Here is a 12,922-nt window from a genome sequence, read left to right on the forward strand (position 1 = left end):
TCCTGGAAGTCTCACTTCAGATCTTGCTGACATTTTAGGTCCTTAATATCCCTTCAACCAGAATGGGGGCAGGAGGGAACAGGGAACACCTTGCGGGTGCCATCAACTCTTCGGTGCTTTTCAAAGCCCTTTCCCCGGCTGTGCTGAGGACACTGTGCCTGCCTCTTCCAGCACTTTAGAGTCTAAAGAAGAATAGGGTCCCGCCTCACGGGTTCACAAGGAACTGGCTCCCATCTCTCTGTCCAGACTTGCTTATGTCACTGTCGCCCAGGGCCTGGGGAGGGGGAGAAGCGGAGGGTAAGTTGTGTCCGCCCCTGAAATGCCAGACGCCCTGCGATTGGCTACAAGGACTCCGGCCCGGCCGCGGATTGGTCATCGCTGAGGGCTTGAAAGGTGGATGAGAGCGGACGACACCTCAGACGGACTGTGGCCCGGGATCAGACAGCGTCTCCGGCGAGTCCGAGACGCGGCCCCCGCCCACCATGGCCCGGCTCTTCCGGGCATCCTGCCTTCTCTCCCTGCTCCTGGCCGGCTTCGTTCCGCCGAGCCGAGGACAGGAGAAGTCGAAGGTGAGTGAGCCTCAGGGATGGGTGGCCGGGGGATCGAACGTGGTCCGCAGGTGTCCGTCTCTCGGTGGTGAGGCACCCTTCTTCCCGGGCTCCCCACCAGTAGGGTGACACCTAGGTGCGAGAGACGCCCTAGCTCCCGTTGCCTCCCTCTTCAGCATACCCAGACCGTCGTCAGACTCTTCGCGGTTCCATCTGTTGGAGACCTGGGTGCCCCGGGTGGGCAGAATGAATGAGGGAGGAAGGGTCTTCTCTCCCGGTCCACACTTTCATCCCCACGGCTACCTGCGGGTCGCCTTGCTACCTCCAAGCCACCGTCTGTTTCCGAGATGTTCCCCTCCAGTGGGGCCTGAAGGGGGTGGGGGGCACAGAAAATGGCCTGGAGACTCAGGGTCTGGGTTGGCTGCAGAGGTTCCCAGGGAGAATGGCTGGCAAGGTGAAAGGGAAGGAACACGCGGCTGTGTGGTCCCCGTCTAGCCCAAGCATAAACGCAGGTAGAATTCTGGGATACTGGTAGAAGACGCAGAGGTCTGTGACAGAAGGAGCTCTGAGCTGGCAGCACAGAACGCCCAGGATGCTGACTAGATTCGCTTTTCCTTTGTGGACCTCAGTTTCTCCACCTGTAGCAGGTGGGAGGACAGGGCACAGTGAGGCTGATGATTTCAGAGGGGATGCTTGGAGAAGCTGCAAAATCCACACGCTGTTCTCTGAAGTGTCTCCTGTTTGGGGGCAGCCTCACTACTCACCACCCACTGCCCATCTTGGCCTGAGCAAACCTAGTAGTTGGAGAAAGCTGGGGACTGCCAGCTCGATAGGAGAGGCAGAATTCTCCTGAGCCTCAGTCTATCCCCAGCAGAGTGTGTGGCCCTTAGCTAGAGTGGAGATGCTGAGGCCGGGAGCAGGGGTGACCACACATGCTTATCTCTTTGGACAGTATATGCCAAAGTGGGTGCTGTAGATCTCTCGTCTTCCCCAGGGTGGGGAGGCAGAAGCCAGGCATAGACCCAAAGAGAGAGATTTATGTCTCCAGCATCCCAGTACACACACACACACACACACACACACACACACACACACACACAACGCTTGTATAAGCTGAAGAAGAAGCTTTGCACTTCTGTGTTTCTCAAATCTTCCAGATCTTAATTCTAAGATCTTATGACTCCATAATTCTTGGATCCCATGAATAACTCATCATAGCCATGTGTTCTCTGTAGAACTCTGGGGAGTAGATGAAACAGAGAAAACAGGATGGGTATGGTCTAGAAAAGTCTTAGGGTGAGGTGTGATCATATCAGATACAACCAGCTAGGACTTGCTAGCTAATGACAGTCTGGGCACGCCTATTTCTCCTCCAGGTCCTGAGAGAGCTGAAATGTCATAGCCCTGGGTTCTAGGACTCAACCACTTATCCTATCCCAACTCCAGGGCCAAGCAATGGGGCAAGGGGCAGGTGGAGAATGGGATGGACAAAGGGTGAGAGCCCCAAAGGGATGTTTGCCTCCTCCCAATTCAAAGGGAGGGGCTGGGTAACAAAGGGAATCCTCCTTTCCTTGCCGTGTCCCCTCTCCAGTCCGGTTTAAGACTGCCCAGCCTCCCTGTCCTTCCTCTACAAAAGGACTTTGCAGAGACTAGAGAGAATAACAACCGCTGACGTGCGTGGGATCCTAGTAACCGCTGGTTTCTAGGTGACTAAACCAGGCAGAGAGAATCATGGAACCACCGGCTGACAGGGCTGAAGAGCCCTCAAGACAGCACTGAATCTGACCCCACCTCACAGCTGTGGAGCCAGAGCCCCAGAGAAGGGACAGGAGTCCTCACACAGAATCAGAGGCCCAGCCAGGCCCAGAACTCAGGTCTCCTGCCCCCAGTCCAGCTCTCCTCTCACACTTTCACACTGATGGGAGTGGGCAGATGGGTGAGGAGAAAGACACAGGACCAGCAACCCAAGCCAGCTGGGGTCCTGGCAGGGTCCCCCGCCTCCAACTCTCAAGCCATCAAAACTCTCCTGTCTTGTGCAATTGTGGGAGGATAGAGGCACCCTCACTCCCTCTCCCCCCCTCCACTCACAGCTCCTCTGACATCCGGGTTAAGGTGCAGGGTTCTGGGACTCCATGGGCCCAGAAAAGGGGAGGGGGCTTCCGTAAGGACTGGACGTGTGCTCAGTGGTGAATGCAGGCCATGGCTTCCCCCACCATAGGCGCTCTCTGACCCCTCTCGGTCGGAACTCACAGCACTGGCTTCACTGGCCCAGTAGAAAGGATGGAGGCTTTGTCACACATCCCTTCTCCTGTAAACACCCTGCCCAGTGCATCATCTTCGTCATACTGGCTGGGGGACATCAAAGCCCTCGTCACAATAAGGTAGGAACGTCAGCACCCTTTACCCTATCCCTTGATGGGTGGGTGGGGCAGGGGGCGGGTACAGATTTCTTTCTAAGAGGCTTGCAAGCCAGTTTTGACCTGCTAGTAAATTCTCGCAGCCATTTTGGGAGGCAGGTGGTATTATCCTCTCCCATCAGCAGATGGAGGCTCAGACTGAATGTGACTTGCCCAGGGCCACACAGCCAGCAAAGACTCAAATCTAATGAGAGGAGATTCCCACCCTGAAACTGGTTTCAGAAGCTGATCCTCCCGCTGTTTACAAACTTCCATTATTTAGACAACCTCTTGGCTGTCTTTCTCCCCATTTCACAGTTTGTTTTCAGACCGGGGTGGAGTAGAGAGGCAGGCGGGAGGGCCTTTCCATCCGGCTGCTAGACCTCTGTGGCCAGCTAGGGCGTGTTTGTTGTGCCCTGGCTGTTTGTATTTTGAGGTGGAGCTGACCCCAGCTGGGGCCCACGAAGCCCAGGGGCTGAAGGAACGTCAAGCTTAGGTCTCAGGCCGGCCTCCAGCAGCCACTAGAAGTCACGGGGCATGGAATATTAGACTCACGTGTAGCACGGAATTTGTACCGGAGCCGAGAAAAGAGCTTGCAGCTGTCAGGGAATGGCCGCGTGAAGGGAGTTCCGCTCCCCTGGTTCAGCAGACTACGGAGTCTTCAAGACAGAGCCTGCTTTTTTACACCCTGCCGGGGCCACGCCCTGGCAGCCCAGATGGCTCTCTTCACGCAGTTGGGCAGAGGTGTAACTGGCTGCAACGGCAAGTCTTCCAGGATTGGTGGGAAGAGAGGGCGTGAATTTGCTTCTCTAACTCCAACCACCTGGCTCTGTCTCTCTGGTCTATAATGCTAGTTTGCATTCGATTTGTTTATGGTCTTCTCAGCTCTTCTCAGATGTCCAGGCCAGGACTACCTGCCCAGCTGCTAATTATGGTAGTGATGCCATGACACTCTTTCAAGTGTAGACCCAGATTTTTGTAGTCTGTACCAAAAATTGGCAGAGATGAGATGGGGCAGAGTGGGGTAAATGGAGCATCCCGCTTGCCGGCAGTAATCTATTCCCTCCTCTTCCCCTGAGAGTGACGCTGTCAAGCCATGGTGGTTGAGAACAGCTGATCAAGTTCAAGGTTCTCATTTTACAAATGAGGAAACTGAGGCCCACAGAAGAGAAAGGGCTAGTCCAAGACCACACGGGGAGTTAGTGGCGGAGTTGGTCATGGAATCCAGGCTCCCCAACTTGCAGCCCATTTAATGTTCTCTCTACTAGTTCTGGAGGCTGACTGTGGAACAGCTTGGGCAGAGGAAGGTATAATGGACATCGTCACAGCTGCTCGCCCCCAGGGAACACTGAATCTATGCCAGGCAGTGGGGCACTACCATGACCATCCCATTTAATCCTCATGGCAGGCCTTGCCCCATTCCTGGCTACTATCCTACTTCCCTATTTTCTAACAGCCTCAGTTTTCCAGTCCCCCAGATCGGGAACCTCTGAATCACCACTGTCCATACTGCTGCCTCCTCATTTCTGTTCAGTTCTTCCTTCACTATGGTCTAGTTCAGGCTCTCATCACCACTTGCCTGCATTATTGCAATAGCCTCCCCGTCTCCACCAGCCCATCCAATAACATAACACCAGCATTGGGGGGAATCTCCCTCAGAGCCTACCCAGTGACTGTTTATAAATTGACATGTGATGCAGAAGTAATGACCGAAGTATTTCTCCAAGTCTCCATAGCACCCACCAGCTCATTAAGTGCTTTCAAAATTATTGTCTTGTACAAGGAATTAGGAGACCTCACTTCTAGTCTGGTTCTAATGCTTGGAGTGGTCTTGGGCAAGTCAAGACCACTTGGGCAGATCAGTTCCACCTCCTCCCTGTTATCTTGCAAAGGGTGGAGTCCAAGTTCCCTTCCAGCTCTAACCGCTCCCCGGCACTGGTCTTCTCTTCCAGATGGACTGCCATGCTGGGGTGGGCAGCAGCATCTATGAGTATGGAGCCCTCACCATCGACGGGGAGGAGTACATCCCCTTCAAGCAGTACACTGGCAAATACATCCTCTTTGTCAACGTGGCCAGCTACTGAGGCCTGACGAGCCAGTACCTTGGTAAGAGCCCATCCCTCTTCCCCTGCTTTATTTGGGTCTGTTTCTGCCAGTTGGGCACATTCCAATCAGAGGAGCTTTCCCCGTGCAAGGGGGACGGGGCGACGGTGATCATGAGATTACAAACTCCATATCTTAATCCTACTGTGTTCCATGGTTCTTTGAAAATGATTATATAAGCCTGAGGTCTGATCACCTTCAGACGTGTTCTGGAAGATTCTCAGTTATCCTTCATCCCTGGGCACCTCAATTGCTCTAAAAGCAGGAGGAGGGAGGAGATTGGGTTTGTGCCTGGAGTGTCCTTTCATTGGAGTAAGAAATAATAGCTTTGTCTTGCTGAGAATTCCTCACCTGTCCTCAGCCCCATCTGCCTTAGTGCTTCTCTTGGCCCCTAGAAAGCAGGCAACTGGCCTGAGGCCCCAGAGTACGGGTGTTAGTGACAGAACCAGGTGTTGCACCCAGGTTTCATGATCCCTTGTATCCTCACTTCTTTCTCCTTAGCTGGGTCAGTCAAGAGCCTGAAGGAACAGGCACGTGAAAGGCATCTGACAGCACCCACAAGAAAATGCTTTGGGGGGCTGGGGTGGGGTGTGAGAAGGAGGCATGGGCAACCTGACCTAGAATGTTCTGCCTGGCAATCATTGGACCTTGGCAGTGGGTGACTGATTACTCATTTGATGAACCATACTGCTCTCTTTTTCCCCAAACCTCCAACCTATCCAGATTGGAATCCATAGCATAGGACTTGAATCCCAGCATTGCCACACTCAGTGGATGATCTTGGGCAAGTCCCTTCCCCTGTCAGGCCTCAGTGATTTCAGCTGTACAGTGGGTGAGCAGGTGGAGTGGTACACTGGCGGGAGGGCTCCTCATCAGGCTAGCCCAGTCTCTTCTCTCTCTCTCCCTGGCCCAGAACTGAATGCACTACAGGAAGAACTTGCACCATTTGGTCTGGTCATTCTGGGCTTCCCCTGCAACCAATTCGGAAAACAGGAACCAGGAATGAACTCGGAGATCCTAGCCACTCTCAAGTGAGTGCTAACTCAGTGTCCTGAGAGAGCGCCCCAGCCTAGCCTCCAGGCATCTCTTGCAGAGGCCCCTACTCATGATGGATATTTATCAGCCTCCAAGAACTACTCTCCCCTTCCAGGAACCCTGTTTAGTGGAACGAGTGGAAGAGGGGCCAGGAGAGGGCCAGAGACAAGGACGATGGTTGTGAGCACATGACCGGGGAGGGGGAAGGGGAGTACAGGTGGAGGGCAGGGGTTATTGAGAAGGTACCAAACTGGAAAAAGACTGTAGACCCACATTATGCCTGTGCTCATGCAATATTCACTGGCTCCCACTGCCCACCGTAGAATGAAATCCAGACTCCCAACACCCCCTCCCCTGTTCTGTCCCTTCCTCTCATTTCTGAGCCCTGTGCCCATTTCCCTGGGACCCACATAAAAACATTGCTCTTAGGTATGTCCGACCAGGTGGGGGCTTCGTCCCCAATTTCCAGCTCTTTGAGAAAGGGGATGTGAACGGGGAGAAAGAACAGAAGTTCTACACATTCCTGAAGGTGAGTACACAGCCACCTCTAGCAGCGCCTCTCTGCCCCGCTGATGCTGGCTCTGGACCAGGCTGCAGCCGCTCTCGTCTGTCTCCAGCCCACACAAAGACAAGGCCTGTGCAACCCTCCTCTGCTCCTGCGCTCTTGGGGAATTTCTTGGCATCTGATTATTATTCCAACGAGAGGGCTTTGCAAACCCTAGGGTCTCATCAGCCCATTTTACAGATGGGCCCCAGAAGGGACAAGATTAGGGTCTCACAATCTGCTAGAGCCAAAACTGGTTCTGGGATTCAGTTTTCTAACTCCCAAACTGGTGCTCTTTTCTCAGTGCCAGGCTATTCTCCTTCCTCCAAGAAGCCCTGGGAAGGAGGCGGGATAAGAGGCGGGGAGGGGTCCCAAGCAGGGTTGACTCTGTTCTCATCTCTGCTCCAGAACTCCTGTCCTCCTACCTCGGAGCTCCTGGGCTCACCGGACCGCCTCTTCTGGGATCCCATGAAGGTCCATGACATCCGCTGGAACTTTGAGAAGTTCCTGGTGGGGCCAGATGGTGCTCCCATCATGCGCTGGCACCACCGCACCACGGTCAACACTGTCAAGATGGACATCCTGACCTACATGCGGCGCCGGGCCACCCTGGAGGCCAAGGGGATGTAACTGAGGCCCACCCCACCCCACGTCCACTACGCAGGGGCTGGGGAGGACTCTGTTCAGGAAGGAATCCATTTCTCCGCCCACACCATACTCCCACGCTAGACCCCTTATGATTACGCAAGGCCTCAGCTTGACACGAACGTGTGCATACAATTCTGTCTGTACTGCTGTGCACATGGGTGTTTGCACGCATGCCTACAGCTGTGTGTGACCAGGTATGTGCACACACTTAAGTGTACGGCCACGTGGGCTGACCTGCATGAATACCCAGGAACGTGTACCGTGTGTGTGGCGACAGCTGTGTGCCGTGGAGAGTGCCAGAGAGTAACTCCCCTCTTTCCAGTTCTCTGTCCCAATGACAATTCACTTCCTTCTGAGCCCAAAGAAAAAAACCAGCTCTAGATTCAACTGTTCTGCTCTAACCTGGACCTCAACCCTTGGAGCTGGTACCTCCCACTGCCTCCAAACACCACCCCTGAAGTGCCCAGAAGTTTCTGGGTCTGTCACACTGCCCGACCTCCCTCCTCTCCATCACACAGCCTCCCTCCTTCCTGAGCGCCCTGCCAAGCCCCCTACCCCACCCCACAGTGTTCCCTGAGAGTAGCCAAGGCAGATGTGAGAGCAAGGGCCACGTTCCCCGTGTCAGGGGTGGCATCTCCATGAAGGAGGGGCCCAAAGCCCTTGTGGGCGGACCTCCCTTGAGCCTGTCTGAAGGGCCAGCCCTTAGTGCATTCAGGCTGAGACCCCCAGGCAGGGATGCCACCCCCGCTCCTTTGAGGGATGTGCCCTCTCCTCTCACCCCGACCCACTGGCATTAGACTCACCCCCGTCTGCCTAGTAAAAGCCTTTCTGCAGCAGCTGAGCCTACTGTGATGCTTCCGCAATGGGGCCACCCTCGCCGGCGGGAAGGGAGAAGAGGAAGAGGAAGAGAAAAGGAATGAAGGGAGACCTTTGGGCCCTTGCTTTTTGGTTTCCACCTAGGCCCACTCTGCTTCCTCACTCGGCATTTGGAGTTTATAAAACCAGCTCACATCTACTCTCATCCCACAGTTCTCCACGGCAGCTAGGGCTCAGGTAAGGTGTTCATTTGACAGATGAAGAAACAGGCTCGCAGAAGGTCCAGGCCTTGCCCAATGTCTCCTGACAAGTGAGGGGCAGGATTAGAATGTAAACCCAGGTTGCTTGACCCCCAGCCCCTGGATGACCCTCACGGAGGCTCTGAGCAGGGCCCCAGGGGATATCTGCCAAGAGTAACGGTGATGCTCCTGGGGGTGTCTGGGAGGAATGGGGTACGGAGGGAGGGGGCCAGGAAAGCAGCATGCTGGTTGACTAGGAGGGGAACATTAATCAGGGCATAAAATAATACCAGTCACAAAATGTTAATCTTCAACTTGGATTTATGTCCAAGATTCGTGCAAACAGCTGCCCGGGGATCAACAGCCACCCCAAACCGGGCCTCAAGCACCACGAGCCTCCAGCTGAGGGCCTGGCAGCTTCAGGCTGGGGCCCCTCAGCCGATGTGGCTGGCATGGGCTTCATCCCAGGCTGCAGTGGGGCTGGCAAGGCTGCCGTGGGCAGAAGTGGAGGGCCCAGGAGTTGAGCATCTCGTCTCTTCTGCTCCCAGAGGCAAACCCGCTCTTCCCGCAGCTCCTCAGAGGGGGAGGGGATGTGCACGGGGCAGGTCCTGCTACTGCAGAGCTTGAAGCAAAAACTAAACACACACATGAACTGAACGTGATCCCCAGAGGGGCTGCTGGACCACTTCTGGGGGAGCTGTGGAAGGAAGGGGTCTTGACTGCACCCCACTTGATTAACATCTGCCAGCAGTTGCTGCAGAGGATGGCAGGTCAAGGCCGGATGACACCTCTCTCCACCCAGTGGCAGAGTAGTGAGTTTTTCCCAGTCACTCCAAAGGAAAGGCCCAGATGGACGCCTTCTGGATGGAGCCTCCCCAGTCTCTAAACAGTTCAGGTTGGGGCCAGGGTTCAAGCTGGCCATCCAGCTCAGCCTCCCGAGTGGCTGAGGCTCGGAGAGCCCATGGCCTCTAGTTTTCCAGTAAGCTGAAGTCAGCTGGCTCTGCAAGACGAAGGTGGAGCCAGGGGACTGGTCTCACTGAGGTCCCTCACCGTCATTTTTGGTGGGTTCTAAATAAACAAAAATTTTGAGGATTTGAAGATGAGGTGGTACAACAGGTTTCAAAGTCCTATGGAAACCAATATAGTAAGAGTGGAAAGAGACCAGTGAGGGTTATTGGGTATCACCAAGTGCCAGGCCCTGGGCTAAGTGCCTTAGGGATATCTGTCGTTCAGTCCTTGCCCAGCCCTATGAAGCAGACACATTATTATCCCTTTACGGGGTGGCGGGGAGGGAACTGGGGCACAGAGAGGATTTTAAAAACTTGCTCAAAGTCCCAGGTCTAGGAGGTGCTGGCACCTAGTCAGTCTGGTTTCAGATCCCAGAAATGGAGTAGTTCTGGGGGAGGGGACAGTCCTGCCCACTTGGCCACCCTCTGCCCTCATCAAAGCAGGTTCCGAGGGGCTCCACAGAACCTCTAGGGCTCCGCAGGGAAACATCAGAAAATGACCAGCCTAGTACCTCCTCCTTCCAACCACGAGATCCTCCACACCATAGCCCTCTAAGTCCCCCTGTGGTCTCTGCTCCCACTCCTTCTGCAGAGGGGCACTCGACCTCCTGGCACAGCTGCGACCCTTAGAAAACTCCTCTTCCTGCTGAGATGGACTTGGCCTCTCTTATTGCTCCCCTTAGTTGCAATTCTGCTCCCAGAAGCCCCGCAGGCAAGGCAGTGCCTTGTACCCCATGAGAGCCTTGCAGAAAGTGAGGGAGTGACCAAGGACCCAGGGTGCTCTTGTGACTGGCGAACAGACCTCCAGTTCCCAACTGTTTATGGCGGACACCGTGGCCAGAGGGAGCTTTAAAAAATGCAAATCTAATCTCTCATGCCACTCTGATTTTATTTTATTATTTATTTTTTTATTTTTTTGGCCGCACGGCAGGGCTTGTGGGATCTTAGTTCCCCGACCAGGGATTGAACCTGGGCCCCCTGCAGTGGAAGCACAGAGTCCTAACCACTGGACCGCCAGGGAATTCCCACGCCACTCTGATTTTAAAATGTCCAAGGACTGCACATCATCCGTAGGATAAAGACCAGCCCTCCTGCCGTGGCCTACAAGGCCCTCTTGGCCAGGACCCGCCAACCTCCCTGACCTTGCCTTGCCCATCCCCCCCTTCCCCACCTTGTTCCTGGCTCCAGCCACGCCAGCCTTCTCTCAATCCTCAGGTTGGCCACAGTTCTTCATCCCCTCCCAACAAGGCCTTTGCATTTGTCCTTTCTCTGCAAGAACACCCTTGGCTTCTGCCTCTTTACCTCGTTAATGCCACTCATTCTGAGGGTCTCAACTCAAACACCATGGCACCCAGGCTGGGTCAGGTCCCTCTGTTGTCTGCTCTCATAGAAACCTGCTCTTCTTCCTTCAGGGCACTTGAGTGCAGCTGTATGCCCATTGGTATGATTTTAACCATTCATTTCTGCCTGCCTCACTAGACAGTAAGGCCATAAGGGCTGGGACCATTTCCGAGCTTCCCCAGAACCTCGTACAGCACACAGCATTTAGACCCTGAACTGTAATGAAGGAAGGAATGGTTTCAACCCCCTCATGATGCAGTCACCATCCCTTTCTTCTCAACACTATTTCAGAAAGCTGGGCCTCCTCCTCCACCTAGATCAGAAGGTAGCAATATCATCGTCCCCAAACGGGGGTGATACTGGCAGATAAGACGTTATCTCCCCCCATGGAAGACAAGGCTCCTTACCAGGGGATCATGCTCACCTGGTTCCGTAGGCCTGGCCGTGGGTGAGCCCATCACTTGGGAGCTCTGATTGTGTATCCCTCCACAGGGCAGCCGCCAGGTGTATTCTGGCTGCAACAACACTGGTGCTTAGTAATCAATTACCATACTTGAAAATTACAGTAGCAGATACTGTGCCGGGATAGTACTAAGTTCATATTAATCGAGTATAACTGAATCCTTACAACTACCCAGGTTGCCACCCCCATTTTACAGGTTAGCAAACTGAGGCTCAGATGGGTTAAGCAACTTGTTGAAGGTCGTCCAGTTAGGCAAGTGGCCAAGCTTTGATTTGCGTCCAGGTCTCTATAATCCTGGAGCTAATCTCTTAAGCGCCGCAGTACACTCCAGTGTTTAAAGATGCATGTAAGGAACGGTCATGGTGGGAGAAGCTGGATGGAAGGCAGCTGTCACCAGGTGACAGTGGGGGTGCCTGAGGGGGCTGTGGCAGAGGCACTGCAGAGGATGGGACAGGTGATGGCAGCTCTTTGGAGACAGAATGATAAGCAAGAGAAGAAAAAAGCAGCCAAAAAAATGGAAGAAAAGAGAAAAGGAAAGGAAACTGAAAAGGGAAAAGAGAAAGAAAAGCAAAGGGAGAGGATGCATGGTGAGGATCTGATACCTGGTTCCAAGCAGAGGTTATAAAGAAGGCCAAACCCAAACTCCAGTACCCCTGGCCTGGTGGGTGGGAGAAAGCCCTGCTTCTGGGCCCACTCCCTTACTTGGCCTTTTCTGTCCTACACCAGTGACCCTGAGCAGCCCTGGGCTGGAAGGTCCTGCCCCGGGACAGCAGGCCGCATGCCACAGTGCTGTTCAGAAGGGGCCGACGATGCAGCTTCTGACTCCCTCACTTGACCTTGCCCTCTGGAATGTGTCTGGGTGGCCTGTGTGTCCTGGAGTGAAAGAGGGGCACAGACTAACCAGGTGGAAGAGGCGCGAGTTGGGAAGCTGGGGTGGGTGCTCCATGGCCGTGGGGGGAGGCGGGTAGCGGATCTGGGACCAGTCCTCAAAGCCACGGTGTGGCACAACGGGGGGCACGGGTGGGTAGGCGTAGGGGTAGGCCCCGTAGAGATGCTCCAGGTGGGGCTCCAGGTGGTAGCGGTCTGCCGAGGTCTGCAAGAAAGGCTGACATCTGGCTCTGGCCTGTGACAGGCTGCATGGGCCGTCCCAGTGACACCCATCCCGTCTCCCGTTCTCTACTTAGAATCTCAGTTCTCTAAAGACTGGCACGTGGCCACGGAAGGCTGGCACATGCACACAAGAGTGGCACATGGGCATGGAAAACTGGTACATGGGCACAGAATATCAGCTATGATAACAGTTAGTGTGTCCTGAGCACTTATTCTGTACCAAGTACTGTTATGAATGCTCCACCCGCATTACCTCATTAGTTAGCTGGGCACCTGAGCAAACGATGCCCCCACCAGTGACTGCAGCACCCTGAAGGAGGTAAAATGCAATAAGTGCTGCTTCCTCCCTCAAGCCTCCTCACCTTTGCTTTCCTCTTCTGCTGTCTCAGGGCATCTTTCGCCCTTTCATCTTTGAAGGCTTTTAGCTGAGAGAAGGAGGGAAGGAGAGAAGACCGTCAGCCTAGGTGTTTCCTGGCCAGGCCTGGATCCAGGGCCCAACCAACCACAGGGTTGACCAGCCAACGCATGAGGCACCGCTCTGGGCTGTCCTGCCTGGCCCAGCCCCGGGAAAGGGCCCTATGAGACACAGCACAGCTCAGGCTGCCGGCTGCAGGTAAGGCCTGCTCACCCATCACTGGGGGTGGTCTGAACACAGGTCAGGAGGGTTGCGTG

At 54.6% G+C, this 12,922-nt stretch overlaps 2 protein-coding genes across 11 annotated transcripts in view; one reads left to right on the forward strand and one right to left on the reverse strand.

Annotated features, from left to right (window-relative positions):
* The first annotated feature begins 409 nt into the window (after positions 1–409).
* On the forward strand, positions 410–8,110 carry GPX3 (glutathione peroxidase 3). Its single transcript, XM_024750212.1, has 5 exons — positions 410–569; positions 4,897–5,050; positions 5,961–6,078; positions 6,512–6,611; positions 7,035–8,110. The coding sequence occupies exons 1-5, from the start codon at positions 483–485 to the stop codon at positions 7,254–7,256; spliced, it is 681 nt and encodes a 226-aa protein (XP_024605980.1). The 5' UTR covers positions 410–482; the 3' UTR covers positions 7,257–8,110.
* Positions 8,111–8,632: 522 nt separating this feature from the next.
* Positions 8,633–12,922, reverse strand: part of TNIP1 (TNFAIP3 interacting protein 1) — a 45,150-nt gene continuing 40,860 nt past the window's right edge. For 6 of the 10 annotated variants that reach the window (XM_024750166.1, XM_024750150.1, XM_024750141.1 and 3 more), the window contains 4 exons: positions 12,613–12,675; positions 12,042–12,233; positions 11,102–11,192; positions 8,633–9,397 (listed from right to left, as the gene is read on the reverse strand). In XM_024750166.1, the coding sequence (XP_024605934.1) occupies positions 9,363–9,397; positions 11,102–11,192; positions 12,042–12,233; positions 12,613–12,675 (381 nt within the window). In that variant the 3' untranslated portion in view covers positions 8,633–9,362. The remainder of the gene's footprint in view (positions 9,398–11,101; positions 11,193–12,041; positions 12,234–12,612; positions 12,676–12,922) is intronic. The other 4 variants (XM_024750158.1, XM_024750145.1, XM_024750187.1 and 1 more) reach the window with 2 other exon arrangements.

This window comes from Neophocaena asiaeorientalis, unplaced genomic scaffold (genome assembly GCF_003031525.2).
Source record: "Neophocaena asiaeorientalis asiaeorientalis breed wild unplaced genomic scaffold, Neophocaena_asiaeorientalis_V1.1 scaffold548, whole genome shotgun sequence".
Lineage (NCBI taxonomy): Eukaryota > Metazoa > Chordata > Mammalia > Artiodactyla > Phocoenidae > Neophocaena > Neophocaena asiaeorientalis.